General features: G+C 34.8%; 1 protein-coding gene across 3 annotated transcripts in view; it reads right to left on the reverse strand.

The window, feature by feature from the left end:
- FNIP1 (folliculin interacting protein 1) overlaps positions 1-14,221 on the reverse strand; it is a 146,961-nt gene that overhangs the window by 41,191 nt on the left and 91,549 nt on the right. For 2 of the 3 annotated variants that reach the window (XM_003980742.6, XM_045058679.1), the window contains 4 exons: positions 13,724-13,815; positions 8,338-8,421; positions 7,110-7,181; positions 1,612-1,747 (listed from right to left, as the gene is read on the reverse strand). In XM_003980742.6, the coding sequence (XP_003980791.1) occupies positions 1,612-1,747; positions 7,110-7,181; positions 8,338-8,421; positions 13,724-13,815 (384 nt within the window). The remainder of the gene's footprint in view (positions 1-1,611; positions 1,748-7,109; positions 7,182-8,337; positions 8,422-13,723; positions 13,816-14,221) is intronic. The other variant, XM_003980741.6, reaches the window with a different exon arrangement.

Consider the following 14,221-nt stretch of genomic DNA (forward strand, 5'->3'; position numbering starts at 1 on the left):
GAGTTAATTCCCAATTCATAATCCACCTAAAATGCCTTAATTTTAAGGTTATAAATGACCAGAGTCATTTATATAATTCACTGTTCTACGATCTACTTGTATCTCCTTCTGATTTCAAGAGTAAAATTTAAAAAATCAAGGACTAAAAGGAGTAACTAAAACAGAAAACAAGAAACTTTATTTAATCTACGTTGTACTACGTACATTAATTTTATACTACGTTTAATCTAAGCTGTACTTGACATAGGCTTAAAAAAAATCTTTCAAGAATGAATTAACTTGTCTGATTAGAAACATGAAAAACTGAAATATCAAAACATGGAGTACACTGAACAAACACCTAAACAGAAGAGTTACAATTACAAAACTTTTAGGAAAAAACATAGGGTAAAAGATTTATGACACTGAATTTGGCATTTATTTCTTGGATATGACACCAAAAATACAGACAACAAAAGAAAAAAGATAAACTGGACTACATAAAATTAAAAACTACTGTATATCAGAATGAAAAGGCCACCCATGGAATGGGAGAAATTACTGCCAACCATATGTCTCATAAGGGAATAATATTAGAATATATAAAGAACTCCTACACCTCAACAACAACAAAACAACCTAATTAAAAAATGGGCAAACCACTTGTATAGATATTTCTCCAAAAGACAGACACATGGCCAATAAGCACATAAAAATATACTCAATATCACTAACCATTAGGCAATATTAGGGAATATTACTGCATTAGAGAAATGGAAATCGAAATCACAATAAGATACCACTTCACATCCATTAGGATGGCTATTATCAAAAAAACAGAAAAATAACTACTTACTGGCAAAAATGTAAAATGCCAACTGTAGAAAACAGTATGACATTTCTTCAAAAGCGTATTCAAAGAATTACCATATCACCCGAAAATTCCACTTCTGGGTATACCCACCCCCAAAATTGAAAGCAGGGACTCAAACAGGTATTTATACACATATGTTCATATCAGCATTACTTGCAAAAACCAAAAGGTGGAAGCCACCCAAAAGTCCATCAACAGATAAGTGAATAAACAAAATGTGATATATACATACAATGGAATATCATTCAGCCATAAAAAGAAATAAAATCCTGATACATTCTACAACATAGATGAACCTTAAAGACATGCTGAATGAAATCAGCCACACATAAAAAGACAAATATTGTATGATACCACTTATATGAGGTATCTATAGTAGTCAAATTGAAAGAGACCAAAAAAAAAAAAAAAAAATCGACAGAGGATGACAGGATGCTAAGGGGAAGGAGGAACAGGGAGTTAACTGTTTAATGGGTACAGTTTGGAGGGATAAAAAAGTTCCAACCATGAAGAGTGATGATGGTTGCAAAACAATGTGAAGGTACACTGAACTGTATGCCTAATACTGGTTAAAACTTAAAACTTGAATTTAAAATATATTATATTTTAAAAGTTTCAAGGCTTAAAATACACAAAATACAAGCCCAGGCTCAAAAACAAAAACAAAAACAAAAACAAAACAAAAAAAGCCTTCAGAACTGTGTTTAAGGAACTATTCAATTTTATTACTTTATTATAAAGTGAAGATTCCAACTTACCATCTAGGAAATACCCCATTCTCCAAACTTGTTGTTTGGCTGCGTCGCCAACGTCGCTGGTAACTGCTGGCACAACTTCGGGTAAGTGAGGAGTTGGGAGAGGGAAACGGTGTAATAAGCAAGCTGCTGAGAGATGCTGTCAGTCAAAATAAAAACAAGTATAAGCATTTAAAAATATGTCAATAAAAACTGAGCAAAAATATAAATTTCTTTTTAACAAATTTAACAGTAGTGACTCAAATTTTCCATTTTGTTTCATGAGTTTCTTAAAAATTTCCATTAAAAAAAATAATGTCATTGTTGGAGCAAAGTCTAAGGGCAGAAAAATCATATACCAATAGTGTGTTGGCAAGAGACTCTGAGACATTCCCCTTTTTATATTCTTACCCTCACTCCACCACTTTAGAAGAAAGGGCTCATTTAAAACAAAGCATTATCTCTTTGGCCATAAGTGTCCAAAGCATAGCCAAATAGCCCCTAAATTAAAAGAAATATGCTACAATTCCATTTTTCAAAAAATTTTTTAATTTCATTTTTCTTAAAGTTTGTATTTAAATTCTAGCTAGTTAACATGCAGTGTAATATTAGTTTCAGGTGCACATATATAGAGATTGAATACTCCCATACAACACCTCTTGCTCATCACAAGGCCATTCCTTAATCTCCATCACCTATTTAACCCATCCCCACTAAGCATCAATTTGTTCTCTATAGTTAACAGTGTGTTTCTTGGTTTGCTTTTCTCCCTTTTTTTCCCCTCTTGTTCACTTGTTTTGTTTCTTAAATTCCACATATGAGTGAAATCAAATGATACTGATCTTTCTCTAACTTACTTCACATAGCATACTCTCTAGCTCCATCCATGTCTTTGCAAATGACAAGATTTCATTTTTATGGCTGAATAATATCCCATTGTATGTGTATACACACACACACACACACACACACACACACACACACACACACCCCACATATTGTATCCATTTATCAGTTGATGTATACTTGGGCTGTTTCCATAATTTGGCTATTGTAGGTAATGCTGCTATAAACATGCATTGTAAATTGTATAAACATGCAAGTATCCCTTTGAATTAGTATTTTTATATTCTTTGGGTAAATACCTAGTAGTGCAATTGCTGGTTTGATACAATTCAGTTTTAAAGCAGCAGACAGATTTTAAGAACAAAAGTTTTATTTGAAAATAAGTGCCTGAATGTCATTTAATGATGTCTTTTAAAAGCACATCATCTTATACCTGTCACAATGGCTAGAAACAAAAAGATAAGAAATAAGGGTTGACAAGGATATGGAGAGAAAAGAACTGTCATGTAATGGGAAAGCAAACTGGTACAGCCACTATGGAAAACAGTATGGAGGCTCCTTAGAAAACTAAAAACAGAAATACCATATGATCCAGTTAATTCTACCATTGGGTATTTACTCAAAGAAAACAAAAACACTAATTTAAAAATAGGCACTCCTAAGTTTAGGAGCAGCACTATTTACAATAGCCAAGATATAAAAGCAACCCAAGTGTCCATCAAAAGATGAATGAACAAGTAAGATGCATACAATATTGCTCAACCATACAAAAGAGTAAGATCTTGTCATCTGCGACAACGTGGATGGACCTAGATGGTATTATGCTAAGTGAAATAAGTCAGGCACAGAAAGACAAATACCAGAAGACTTCACTTACATGTGGAATCTAAAAAAACAAAAGGCAGAAAGAGACGCATTAACACAGAGAACAAAGTGATGGTTGCCAGAGGGAGGCTGTTGGATAGGAAGGGCAAGTTGGGTAAAGAGGAGTGGGAGATACAAGCTTCCAGTTATGAAATGAGTAAGTCACAAGGATAAAACGGACAGCATAGGGAATAAAGTCAATCGTACTGTAACAGTATTGAATGGTGATAGATGGTAGCTACACTTGTGGTAAGCATGGTGTAACATCTAGAGTTGTCAAATCACTATGTTGTACACCTGAAATGGATGCAATGGATGCAACATTGTGTATTACAACTATACTTAAAATTATACTTCAATAAAAATAAAATAAAAATACTACTGATCCTTGAACAACATGGGTTTGAAATGTGCAGGTCCACTTATACATTTTCTTTTCAATAAATATAGTATAGTATTATAAATGTATTTTCTCTTCTTTTTAATTTTCTTAATAAAATGTTCTTTCCTCTAGCTTTTTTATTATAAAAATATAGTATATAATACATATAATATGTAAAATATATGATAATTGACTATTTTTGTTATTGGTAAGGCTATTATTTTTTTAGGGAGTCAAAAGTTTTCTTACTGTGCAGGGCTAGAGGAGAGGGTTGGTGCCCCTAACCCTTGCGTTATTGAAGGGTCAACAGTACTCATGATTTGCTTGTGTACAGGTAGTCACGCTTCTGAATGCTTGGCAACTTTTTTTTTTTTCCCAGAGAGAGAAAGAGAGAGAGAGAGAGAGAGAGAGAGAGAGAGAGAGCCCTCAAGTACACACCAGCGGGGGAGGGACAGAGAGAGAGGGAGAAATAATCCCAAGTAGGCTCCACACTATCAGCACAGAACCAGACATTGGGCTCAAACCCAAAAACTATGATACCATGACCTGAGCTGAAATCAAGAATCAAAAGCTTAATGAAATGAGCCACCAGATGCCCAGTTTGGCCACTTTTAATAACAGGACTATACCTAATAAGCTCCAAAGAGTAATCCTATGGACTGCTCTCTGGAGCATTCTAAGGGGTGACAGACACATTCTAACAGAACCCATTATGATTATAATTGCTGCAATCCCCTAATTGTGAGGTTTATTGTCTTCCCAAACCTCTCTTTCCAAAAAGTGCCAAAAGCTACAACCCTTCATTTTTCCTTAGGCTATGAATCCTCCCCTTCTCTATACTGGCTCCAGAGAGGAAAAGACATTAAGAGCTTGCATTTGTTTGGCAAGATTTTATATTCCTATCTTCATGATTACAACCACATGCTAAAAATTTGTAAGGTAATCAAAAACTGCCAAGTATTATTATCATCTATAAAAAGGGACACATCAGATGATATATTATTTTGGACATCAGGAGTGAAAACTAAGACTGTCATTATGAAGATCTGTTCATTTCAATTCTCACTAACAAATTTAATGATCAAGAACTTTATGTGCCATACAACTATCTGAACCATCAATGCATTAATTCTAAACTACTTTCTTCAAAAGACCACATTTTTATCATTGTATTCTAAAACTTTGTAGTCTAGATTGGGTATGTATAACTAACTTGGGTATGGCTTCAATGAAAAATCAAATGCTAACCTAAATTTGGAAGAGCTATGTGTTAACAAATGCTGGTATTAAAAATAACCCTACTTTGGGAAAAGAAGAAAATACACAATTAATTTAAAAGGAGCATGTGAATTTAATGCTTGAACAAGTCTTACAGATCTATCCAGCCTGGTCCTTCAATTTAAACTAAAGAAAATGAAGTGTAGAAATTAATTTATCACCTCTGAAACCTGGATAAAATAAGAACCAAATTCCTGCCACAGTAGAGAAAACTAAAATCTCTAGATTACACAGAAGCAATGAGTATTAAAAGAAAATATACTCTAGATTAGTTCCCAAGAACAAAAATAAAAAACTCAATTAGAAAAGAAGGGTGATCATGCTAGCTACAATCTACGCTCCAGACAGGTATATGGAGTATCTTTCGAAAGCCCCTGGGCAGAATGGACAGGGTCCACACTGGCCAAGCCATCATGTCCATCGTACCAAGCTGCAGAACAAGGGGCATGTGAATGAGGTCCTACAAGGGGCCAAGTTCAAGTTCTCTGGCCACCAGAAGATCCGCATTTCCAAGAAGTTGGACTTTACTAAGTTTAATGCAGGTGAATTTGAAGGCATGGTAAGTGGCTGAAAAGTGGCTCATCCCAGATGGCTATGGGATCAAATATATCCCTAATCATAGCCCCTTGGACAAATGGTAGGGTCTGCACTCAAGAAAAACTTGGCATTGCCCTCTTCCTATTCATGCCCACCAAGAAATCCTACTTTCTGTGAAAGAAAGAAAGAAAGAAAGAAAGAAAGAAAGAAAGAAAGAGAAAGGAAAGGTGAGATTATTTGAAAGATGAAGATTTTTCATATTAGAGAAGCGGTCCTCAACTCTAGCTGTCTGTCAAAAGAGGTATTGAGTTTTTCATTTTGTTGTGTTTTTCAAATATAGTTGCATAAATAAACCTTTCTCTAGGCTTCATAAGAGTCTCATAGTAGAGTTCAGTTGTGTGAACTTTGTTTTTTTTTTTTTTTTTTGGAAACCATGTTATTCTAATTCATACCTAGAGATTATAATATTGGTAAGTTTGGACTTCCCATCTATACTCAAAACTGAATTATAAACAATTTAGACAGCAAAACCGTATAACGTGACAGCTCATAGGGACAGACTACAGTGAATAAAGTTTCTCATACCTTACAATAATGCAAGCCTAAGATACTCTTTTCATTTATTCTAACTCTGGGCCCTGACAAACACTTTTCCTTTTACCTGGAAAGCCCTTACTTATATCATGCCTTAGGCTGGGTAACTCCCACTTCTCAAGATACAACTCAAGTATTATCTCTCTGCAAAGCATTACTGGCCCCCTGCTGCTGGCCCAGGCTAAGTTACGTTCCCATTTTCCAAACCTCTTTGCTCAGGTCTATCACAGAACATATCACACAATGTAGGACAATTTTCCTGACTCCTTTCTCAGTAGATTCTGTGATCCTCAAAGGTAGAATGTGAGCTTTCTTTTTTTTTTTCATCTCTAACATATTGCAATAAAAGTTTGTCAGACCGAAGTTTGTCAGTCCATATTTGAAAACAGTATGTATAGCATTGTTCAAAATGCCTAAGCTTTTCTGGGCAAGAGACAGTCTGAAACTTAAAACTCTAGTTAACAGCAAGCAGATATGAGCAAATGTATTTTTTCTACTATGCTATTTAAGGAGTCTCTTGATTAATATTTTTTTTCGTGTAATGGCTAAGCCTAAACCAATGTGCATTCATTCAGGTGGTACTCCACCAGGTACATGTCACAGTAAACATGAAAATTCTAAATTTAAAGTATTTCTCAGGGCATCTGGGTGGCTCAGTTAGTTGATCACCCAACTCTTGATTTCAGCTCAGGTCATGAACCCAGGGCTGTGGGACTGAGCCCCAGCATGAGGCTCCATGCTGAGTGTGGAGCCTGCTTGGCATTCTCCCTCCCTCTGCCCCTCTCCCCAGCTCGTGCACTCTTTCTCTCTAAAATTAAATAAATTAATAATAAAACAAAACAAAATAAAATAAAACAAAATAAAAATATTTCTCTCTGTTGCCACAATTCTCTTATAAGGTTAATCTCAACACTAACAAACTATGTGCATTAAATTGGATGATAAAGGCAAAAATAAAAATCAATGCTGACTAATAGTGATCTGAAAAAAAAACTAGACTGATACATAAACATGGCATTACCAGAGCGTGCTATGCCACTGTCTCTGTCTTCATTCAGCTCTCTTCCAGGCATGTCCATTGGATTGCTGTGAACTGTGAATTAAGACAAAACTGTCTGTTATAACACATACTGCTATTCAGGGTGATGCCGTTCCTTGTATATAGCAAATGAAATCATGCTTATCTTATTGCATTCCTTTATATTTTTCAATAGCATGGCACAAACCCAACACCAAGAGCTAGTACTCAGTTGAACAAGCTTTGAGATCTATGTGAAGATTTGAAATATAATATGAAAATGATACAGTATCTAAAGAAGCAAAGGAAGACTAAAAGGAAGATATTCACAATACACTTTTAAATGACCAAAAAGCATGCTACTAAACAATAAGAATGATGGTCCTGGCAGTAAGTGATGGGTATACAATGGTTTGCTTTACTATTCTGCCTATATTAATGTATGTTTAAAATTTCTTCATAATAAAAATTTTAAGAAAACAACTGGAATAGTATGATCCCAATTTTGTTTTTTGTAAAGATTAATTCTAGCTGACACAATGGCTAATATATATTTTTTTGCCTATTTTACAAATTTTCTGTAATAAATTTGTACTGTTCCTGCCTCATATTTATAAGGAATATAAATATTAATTAAAACAAGAAGTCAGATACAACTCCCTGAATACAGAGGCATGAACATACACTATAATCATCAATGTAATGATATAAACAAATACACTCACATACACCTTTTACAGATCAATATAATGGTGCTTGTTCATCTAAATCTTAGCTCCAAGAAAAATCGTTCTTATGAAATAATGTAGATCAGAAATTTTAAAATAATAAGATAGGATATTTTCTGCAATTGGTGAACTATGAGTACAAAAGCTACTCAACCATGGAAACAAGAGAGTGTCAAATCAGAAATTCTAGCTGTTATTATAAGAAATAATGTTCATAGTAAAATTTGGTTTAGGATTCTAAAGTTAAAATCTTTATTACATAATGAGATATGAAATAACAAACTAAAGTTTCATGAAAATGTCAATTCCACTGATAGCTGAAAGTTTCTGGAAACTTTTAAGAACATATTCAGTGAAAAGGAATTAAGTTCTCAGCTCAAAAATGTTTTCTTAACTACACCCTCCCCAAATGCATTTATCTACTCTCTTGTTTCCACAGCTAAACTACAGATTCTAGCCACTGGGGCACACCAACTAGTCTACCCACACAGCACATCGCAAACCTGCAAAGAAAGAGGCGCTCCTGATCAGGCGGAGCGGACCCTGTTCAGAGAATGCCCGCCTGGGGCTGCAGAACTGTGAAAGACCTACATGGCAAAAACGTAAAATACATATGAAAGAAGGCTGTTAGAGAAGCCATAAAGCGTCAGGAATAAAGGGTGAGCTTAGGCAGCACAAACGCACAGCAAGAGATATGGATGGAAACTTTTAAACTAAGTAAGAATAATTCAAACAGGGTTCCCTTCTTCCAAACAGGATGGTTTTCTTCTGGTAACAGCTGATGTCAAACGTAACAATTTCATGCCTGTTTACTAATAAATCTGTATATATAATAATAAAAATAACCTTCCACTATACAAGGTAAAGTTTTTTAAATGTTCAACCTTTTCTAACCTAAAACAATGTTTTTAAAGATTCAAAAAAACACAGTAACGTTATCTATAAAATGTGATATTTGCCAAATAAATTTATCTTTTAAAAAGTCAGTTTTAAGACTACAGCATTCTCCTGCCACTGTCATAAGGAGAAAACCACCTAAGTGCTTGGCTGAAGAAAGAGAACACAACATACAACAAAGCAGAAAAGAGATTTACTGGCAAAACAGGTATGAAACTTGTTTTTTCCCTAACCTAGTAAAGCTACAAAGTAACTAACTTTGGAAGAAACCAAAGTTCCTAACCCAAGGGTCAGCCACAATGGAAGGAGGAACACCAACGCACCCATTAGGGCCAGACTCCCAGCTGTCCACAAAGCATGGCCGCCACACACTGGACCAAATGAAGATAACAGTGTCTAAAGACCCCAAAGGGGCAACATTATAGCCGGGAAGCAAGCAGCTGAGTCACCTGTTATGGTTAATCAAGATGGCCTAAAGAGTCACCTAGGAGGTTTACCTAGGAAAGAATAGGGGGCTTTCTGTTCTAAAAAGAAACAAATGTATTTTTCAAATTTGCTAATAGATATTTTTCTATAACAAAAATTTCTAAAATTATAGTGCATATGAAGGCAATCCTTCTCTAGTCACTTCAAAACTTACCTAATGTCTTTAAACTCCTTCTCTACCTAGCACCTCCTTCCTTACTCTCAGGATATGCGACTTCGTCTCTCACAAGTATGCAGATGCAGATGCGTATGTGTGCACACACACGGATTTCACCAGACAGGAACTCTTCCTTTCCTACCCCCTTATCTCCAAACTTAATCAAACACTGACCCACCTGCCTCCTTGATGCCAGTGCAGTAACAACAGGAAACATTATTCAAATCTTACTGTGTGCTAGGAACTTATTCAGTGAAAAATCCTGGGAAGCTCCTCCCTCCCTTCCAAAGCAAATTCTACTATGTCAGATAGTACCTTCAAAAACCTTGCTTTACCGAGTAAGTACCACTTCTATCTCTAACCTTACCCTCCTTATAATCTATTCCATCAACATTTAAACACAGACAAAATTACTCTCCATATATCTAATCCTATATAATAGTTCAATAGTTCTTAAAATGTGGCCTAAGGACTCCTTGGGTCCCTGCAACCTTTCAGGGAGTCTGTGTAAAACTAGATTTTCTTAATACACTTCAACTAAAACAACATATTACAAGAGAATGAACGTTGAAGCAGATAGGAGAATACAGGCAATATTCTATTAAGCCAGAAATTAAAGAGATTTGCAAAAATGTAAAACAATGCCACTGTTCTTCATTAATTTTACTTGGAAAATAATCATTTCACAACATATTTACATTAACATGAAAAAGGATGTTAGTATTTTTTAATAAATTAATAAATGTTTAAAAATCGTTTCAATTTTTAATACAGTATATATCAACAAACGTAACCCACAAAAACAAAAACTCTCTGTGGTCCTCAATAATTTCTAAGTGTGTAAAGGGGTCTTGAGACCAAAAAGAGTCACTAATTAAATCTTGGAAAAAAGTCTAACCTCTGAGTCTCTCCTCAACTCTGGCTTCTATTCTCCCCACTGAAACTGCTCAAGTAGGCCACTAAAAGCCTTCTTATTGATTAATGCAGTCCATACTATCTTATATTACCTTATAGCATATGTGATGTTAAATTACACTTTGAACTTTCCCCTCACAGTTTATAATGATAACATACTAAGTTTTTTTCTTAATCTTCTTTATGTGTTTCTCTTCACCTACTCTGTCTTTAACTCAGCATTTCCCAGGGTTTCATCTTCAACAATCTTGCCTTGTCATTCTTTAACAGTTCCTAGGTCATCTCATTCATTCTCATGCTTTTACTTACCATTTACATGCTAATGATTCATAATTCATGGCAGACACAGCTAACTGTCTAACAAAGAACTGTGTTCTCCCTTCTACTGTATCAAGTAGTTTGTGGGAAGCAGCTGCCCAGCTAGGGATCATATTTCTCAAATCTCCTTATACGTATGTTAGGCCATGTGATTAGTTACCACTAATGGAATGTCAACAAAACCGATGTATATCACATTCAGGCTGAGGTTAATTATGAAATCGAGTGCCTCTTCCATTCTCAATTCCTTTCCACTGGCTTAGTGCAGCTGAGCACAACCTTGGAAACCACACAGTGAAGAAGGTAGAATTCTAAGAAGGAAGGAACTCTAAAACATTGCTTGGAGAAAAACTGTTAATCAATGATGAACACCCTTTAGAACTCCACATGGCTGAAAAAAAACCCCTACTGCTTTAAAGTTATTATACATCCATGGATTTTTATGTTACAGCATCTACCACTACATCTACTAACTAATAACCATAATGGATATCTTTACTTGAACACTCAACCAATACCTCCATTCCAATATACCTAAACCTAAAATCACCAATTCTTAATTTCTTCCAATAAATGGCACTAATACCCAAGCATTTATACAACCAGATAGCAAAGTGCCACCCTTGCTTCCTCCTTTTTCCTCCCCCACTCCATCTAATTACCAAGTCAAGTCCTATCTACTCTATTTCCCATAATGAACCCCTCAAAAACACTCGACCTCACTGGCACAATCTTACTCTAGGTCTCCTTCTCTGTCACTTGGATTATCATAAGCAGCCTTCTTATACAGATCTTTTCTTCAATCCCATCGGTTCACTTGAATCCTTTCCCACTGCAATCAATACTCTTACAGATATAAATCTAATCCAATCATATTTCTGTATCCTGACAACTCCTCTGTGGTGGCCTTGAGAATACATTGCAAAGACCTCCAGCTATAAGGACTATAATTGACTAAGTACCTCAAGCTACTGCATTCTGAAATCTATTGTGATGTTTGAGCAAGGCCACATATCCCATAGGCTGCTCCTAGTCAGTAACTGAACACAGGAGGAATAGTAAGACAGGCACATTTTGGCAATACGTGGGTCACTTTTGACACCAAACTTTGACTCAAAGACTTGTCAATGGCCTTACCAAACCTTTCTTGGATTGCATGGTAGGATAGGACACTTCCATTTCATCTTCTATTCTCTTTCATTTGGGGTCAACATTTGTATCACAATCTGAGGGCTTTCTCAACCTTTCCCAGTTCTTTCCTCTTTTTCTCTCACATAGTCATTTCCCCTAATAATATCCTTGCATATTTAATCATGTCTTGGCACCTGTTAAAAAACAGGTGGAGCACCCAAACTAACATACATACCCTCATTGCTACCCAACTGCTTGCAACCTATATCCAAATTGCTCAGTAAGTCCCACAGTGCCTTCTGTGATCTACCTCCTACTTCTTGATTTAACCTCCTTTACTCCTATTCTTGGCTCCATCAACACTGATTTATACACATCCTTTCTTCATGCCATCATCTCTTGCTCCTAGGCCTTTGCAAATACTATTATGCTTTTTCCTAGAACATTTCTATCTAAACATAAGGCTAATCCTTCAAGGTTAAGTCTCACTTCTTCAAGGAAATCTTCTGGGACTCTCTAGGACTGAATTAGGTACTTCTCCTCATTTCTACCACACGTGCTCTTTAACATGTCCAAAAATTAACTGTAGTATACTGTAATTGTTGTATTATTTGTGTGATTCCCACTAACTATAATTACCAAATACGTTGAGGCAGGAATAGTGTCTGGTTTACCACTGTATCCTTAGGGCCTAGCAGAGTCCTTAGCAGGTAATAGGTGCTTGGTAAGTATTTGTTGATTAACTAAAAATGTAAAGAAAATAAGAGATGGTCCTCAAATATCCTTAATTCACAATTATAAATGTGCAAGTTAAAGTCACTCATTATTTAAAGTCTATACTTTGTTAAATGGATTAATTTCCTATCCTACGTTAAAACAGAGAAGATGAGTATATCTAGCATCTATAAGGTAATTTACCATTTATAAGTGATAATAGATTTGTATTATTAAAATAAACAGCTTTTAATTAACATCTTAAGCTTTGAAAAGTGTCAAATCATAAGGAAAAAAGATTCATTTATTTCCCTGTCACATTTTTACTTTCTTAAAACCAATAAAATAATCAAGTGAGTTAAGAAAAAGCAGAACTACTCTATCTTTCTAAAAAATATGCAAACTGTCTAAAGTACATGCCTTTCACTGTAACTAGCCCATACTATGTGCTAAATAAATGGTTGCTCATTTGAATAAACAGGAATTATGAAAAATAATAGAATACGATACGGTTCAAGTTGGAAGAAAAACTTTTCTACTTACATATATAACTAATATTTATTAAAATTAATTCCAAATAAAAATTCTCACTAAATAGAGAGTAAGAGAAATATTTCTCCTAGTCTAAATGCTGTCCACATTCTGGGATACTATAATATTTTATGCACCAGAAATATGGCCAGCAGCAACTCAGATGAGCTTTCTAGGGTAAAACAAATGGCAAGAAATTTTAGGAACAGTCTGTTGAAATTAAATAACAATAAGAATCAACTATCTGAATTATTAAATAAGCTGTTACTTTAATAAATCTCTTAAGGAACATCACATTTGAATATCTGCCCATTTATGTGAATTCAGGTCACAAAATGAGCACCATTTTAAAATTACTTCTATGGTTAGGGAAGAGACAAGGGACAAAATATAATAATAGTCTTCCTCAGCTGAAATATTCCAAAAAGCTGGTAAAGACTTTTTATATCAGTAACAGTGCCTTTCAAAGATGCATCAAAGTTAAAAACAAAAAAATCAGATAATCAGATATATCTTTAAGTTTTCTTTTTTCATATACAAAATAAATACTCAAATATATAAAAATTATGTTTTCAAATAATACAAATGTTATACATATTTGCAATTTAAATGCCTTTTCCACTTCTAGTATGTCAAACTCTGCGGTCTTATAAAAGATCTACATTATTAAGAAGTAAGTGCAAATCCCTGTTATAGTGTTAACCTTATTTAAAACTTATAAAACCAAAGGAATAATTTACCTATATTTCCAAGTAGTCCATTAATAACTGTGTTACTATCAGCCTTCAATGTACTGTTGTCTTGATTGATGAATTCAAGACTGTCTTGCAGCCTAAGGGAAGAGAAACAATAAACTGCAAATTCATTTTATACAATGAAATTTAAAGCGTCTAACAGTTTTTTAAGTTTTAAGTATTCATAATAGGACTATAAAGTACCTAATCATTTAGATCAGGGGGTGGCAAACTATACGTTGAGGGCTAAATCCAGCCTGCTGCCTGTTTTTGTAAACAAAGTTTTACTGGAACACAGCCATGCCCATTCATATATGTACTGTGTATGGCTGTTTTAATGTTACAATGGTAGAGCTAAGAAACCAGACATACTGTCTGGCCTACAAAGCTAAAATTATTTACTATTAAGGCCTTTACAGAAAAAAGATTACTGACCCAAATTTAAATTGTAAAGTTTCCCCTCATATCTTGGACCTGACATTAGTTTTGAAACTTCTGGCAGGA

Source organism: Felis catus, chromosome A1 (assembly GCF_018350175.1).
Source record: "Felis catus isolate Fca126 chromosome A1, F.catus_Fca126_mat1.0, whole genome shotgun sequence".
NCBI classification, from domain to species: domain Eukaryota; kingdom Metazoa; phylum Chordata; class Mammalia; order Carnivora; family Felidae; genus Felis; species Felis catus.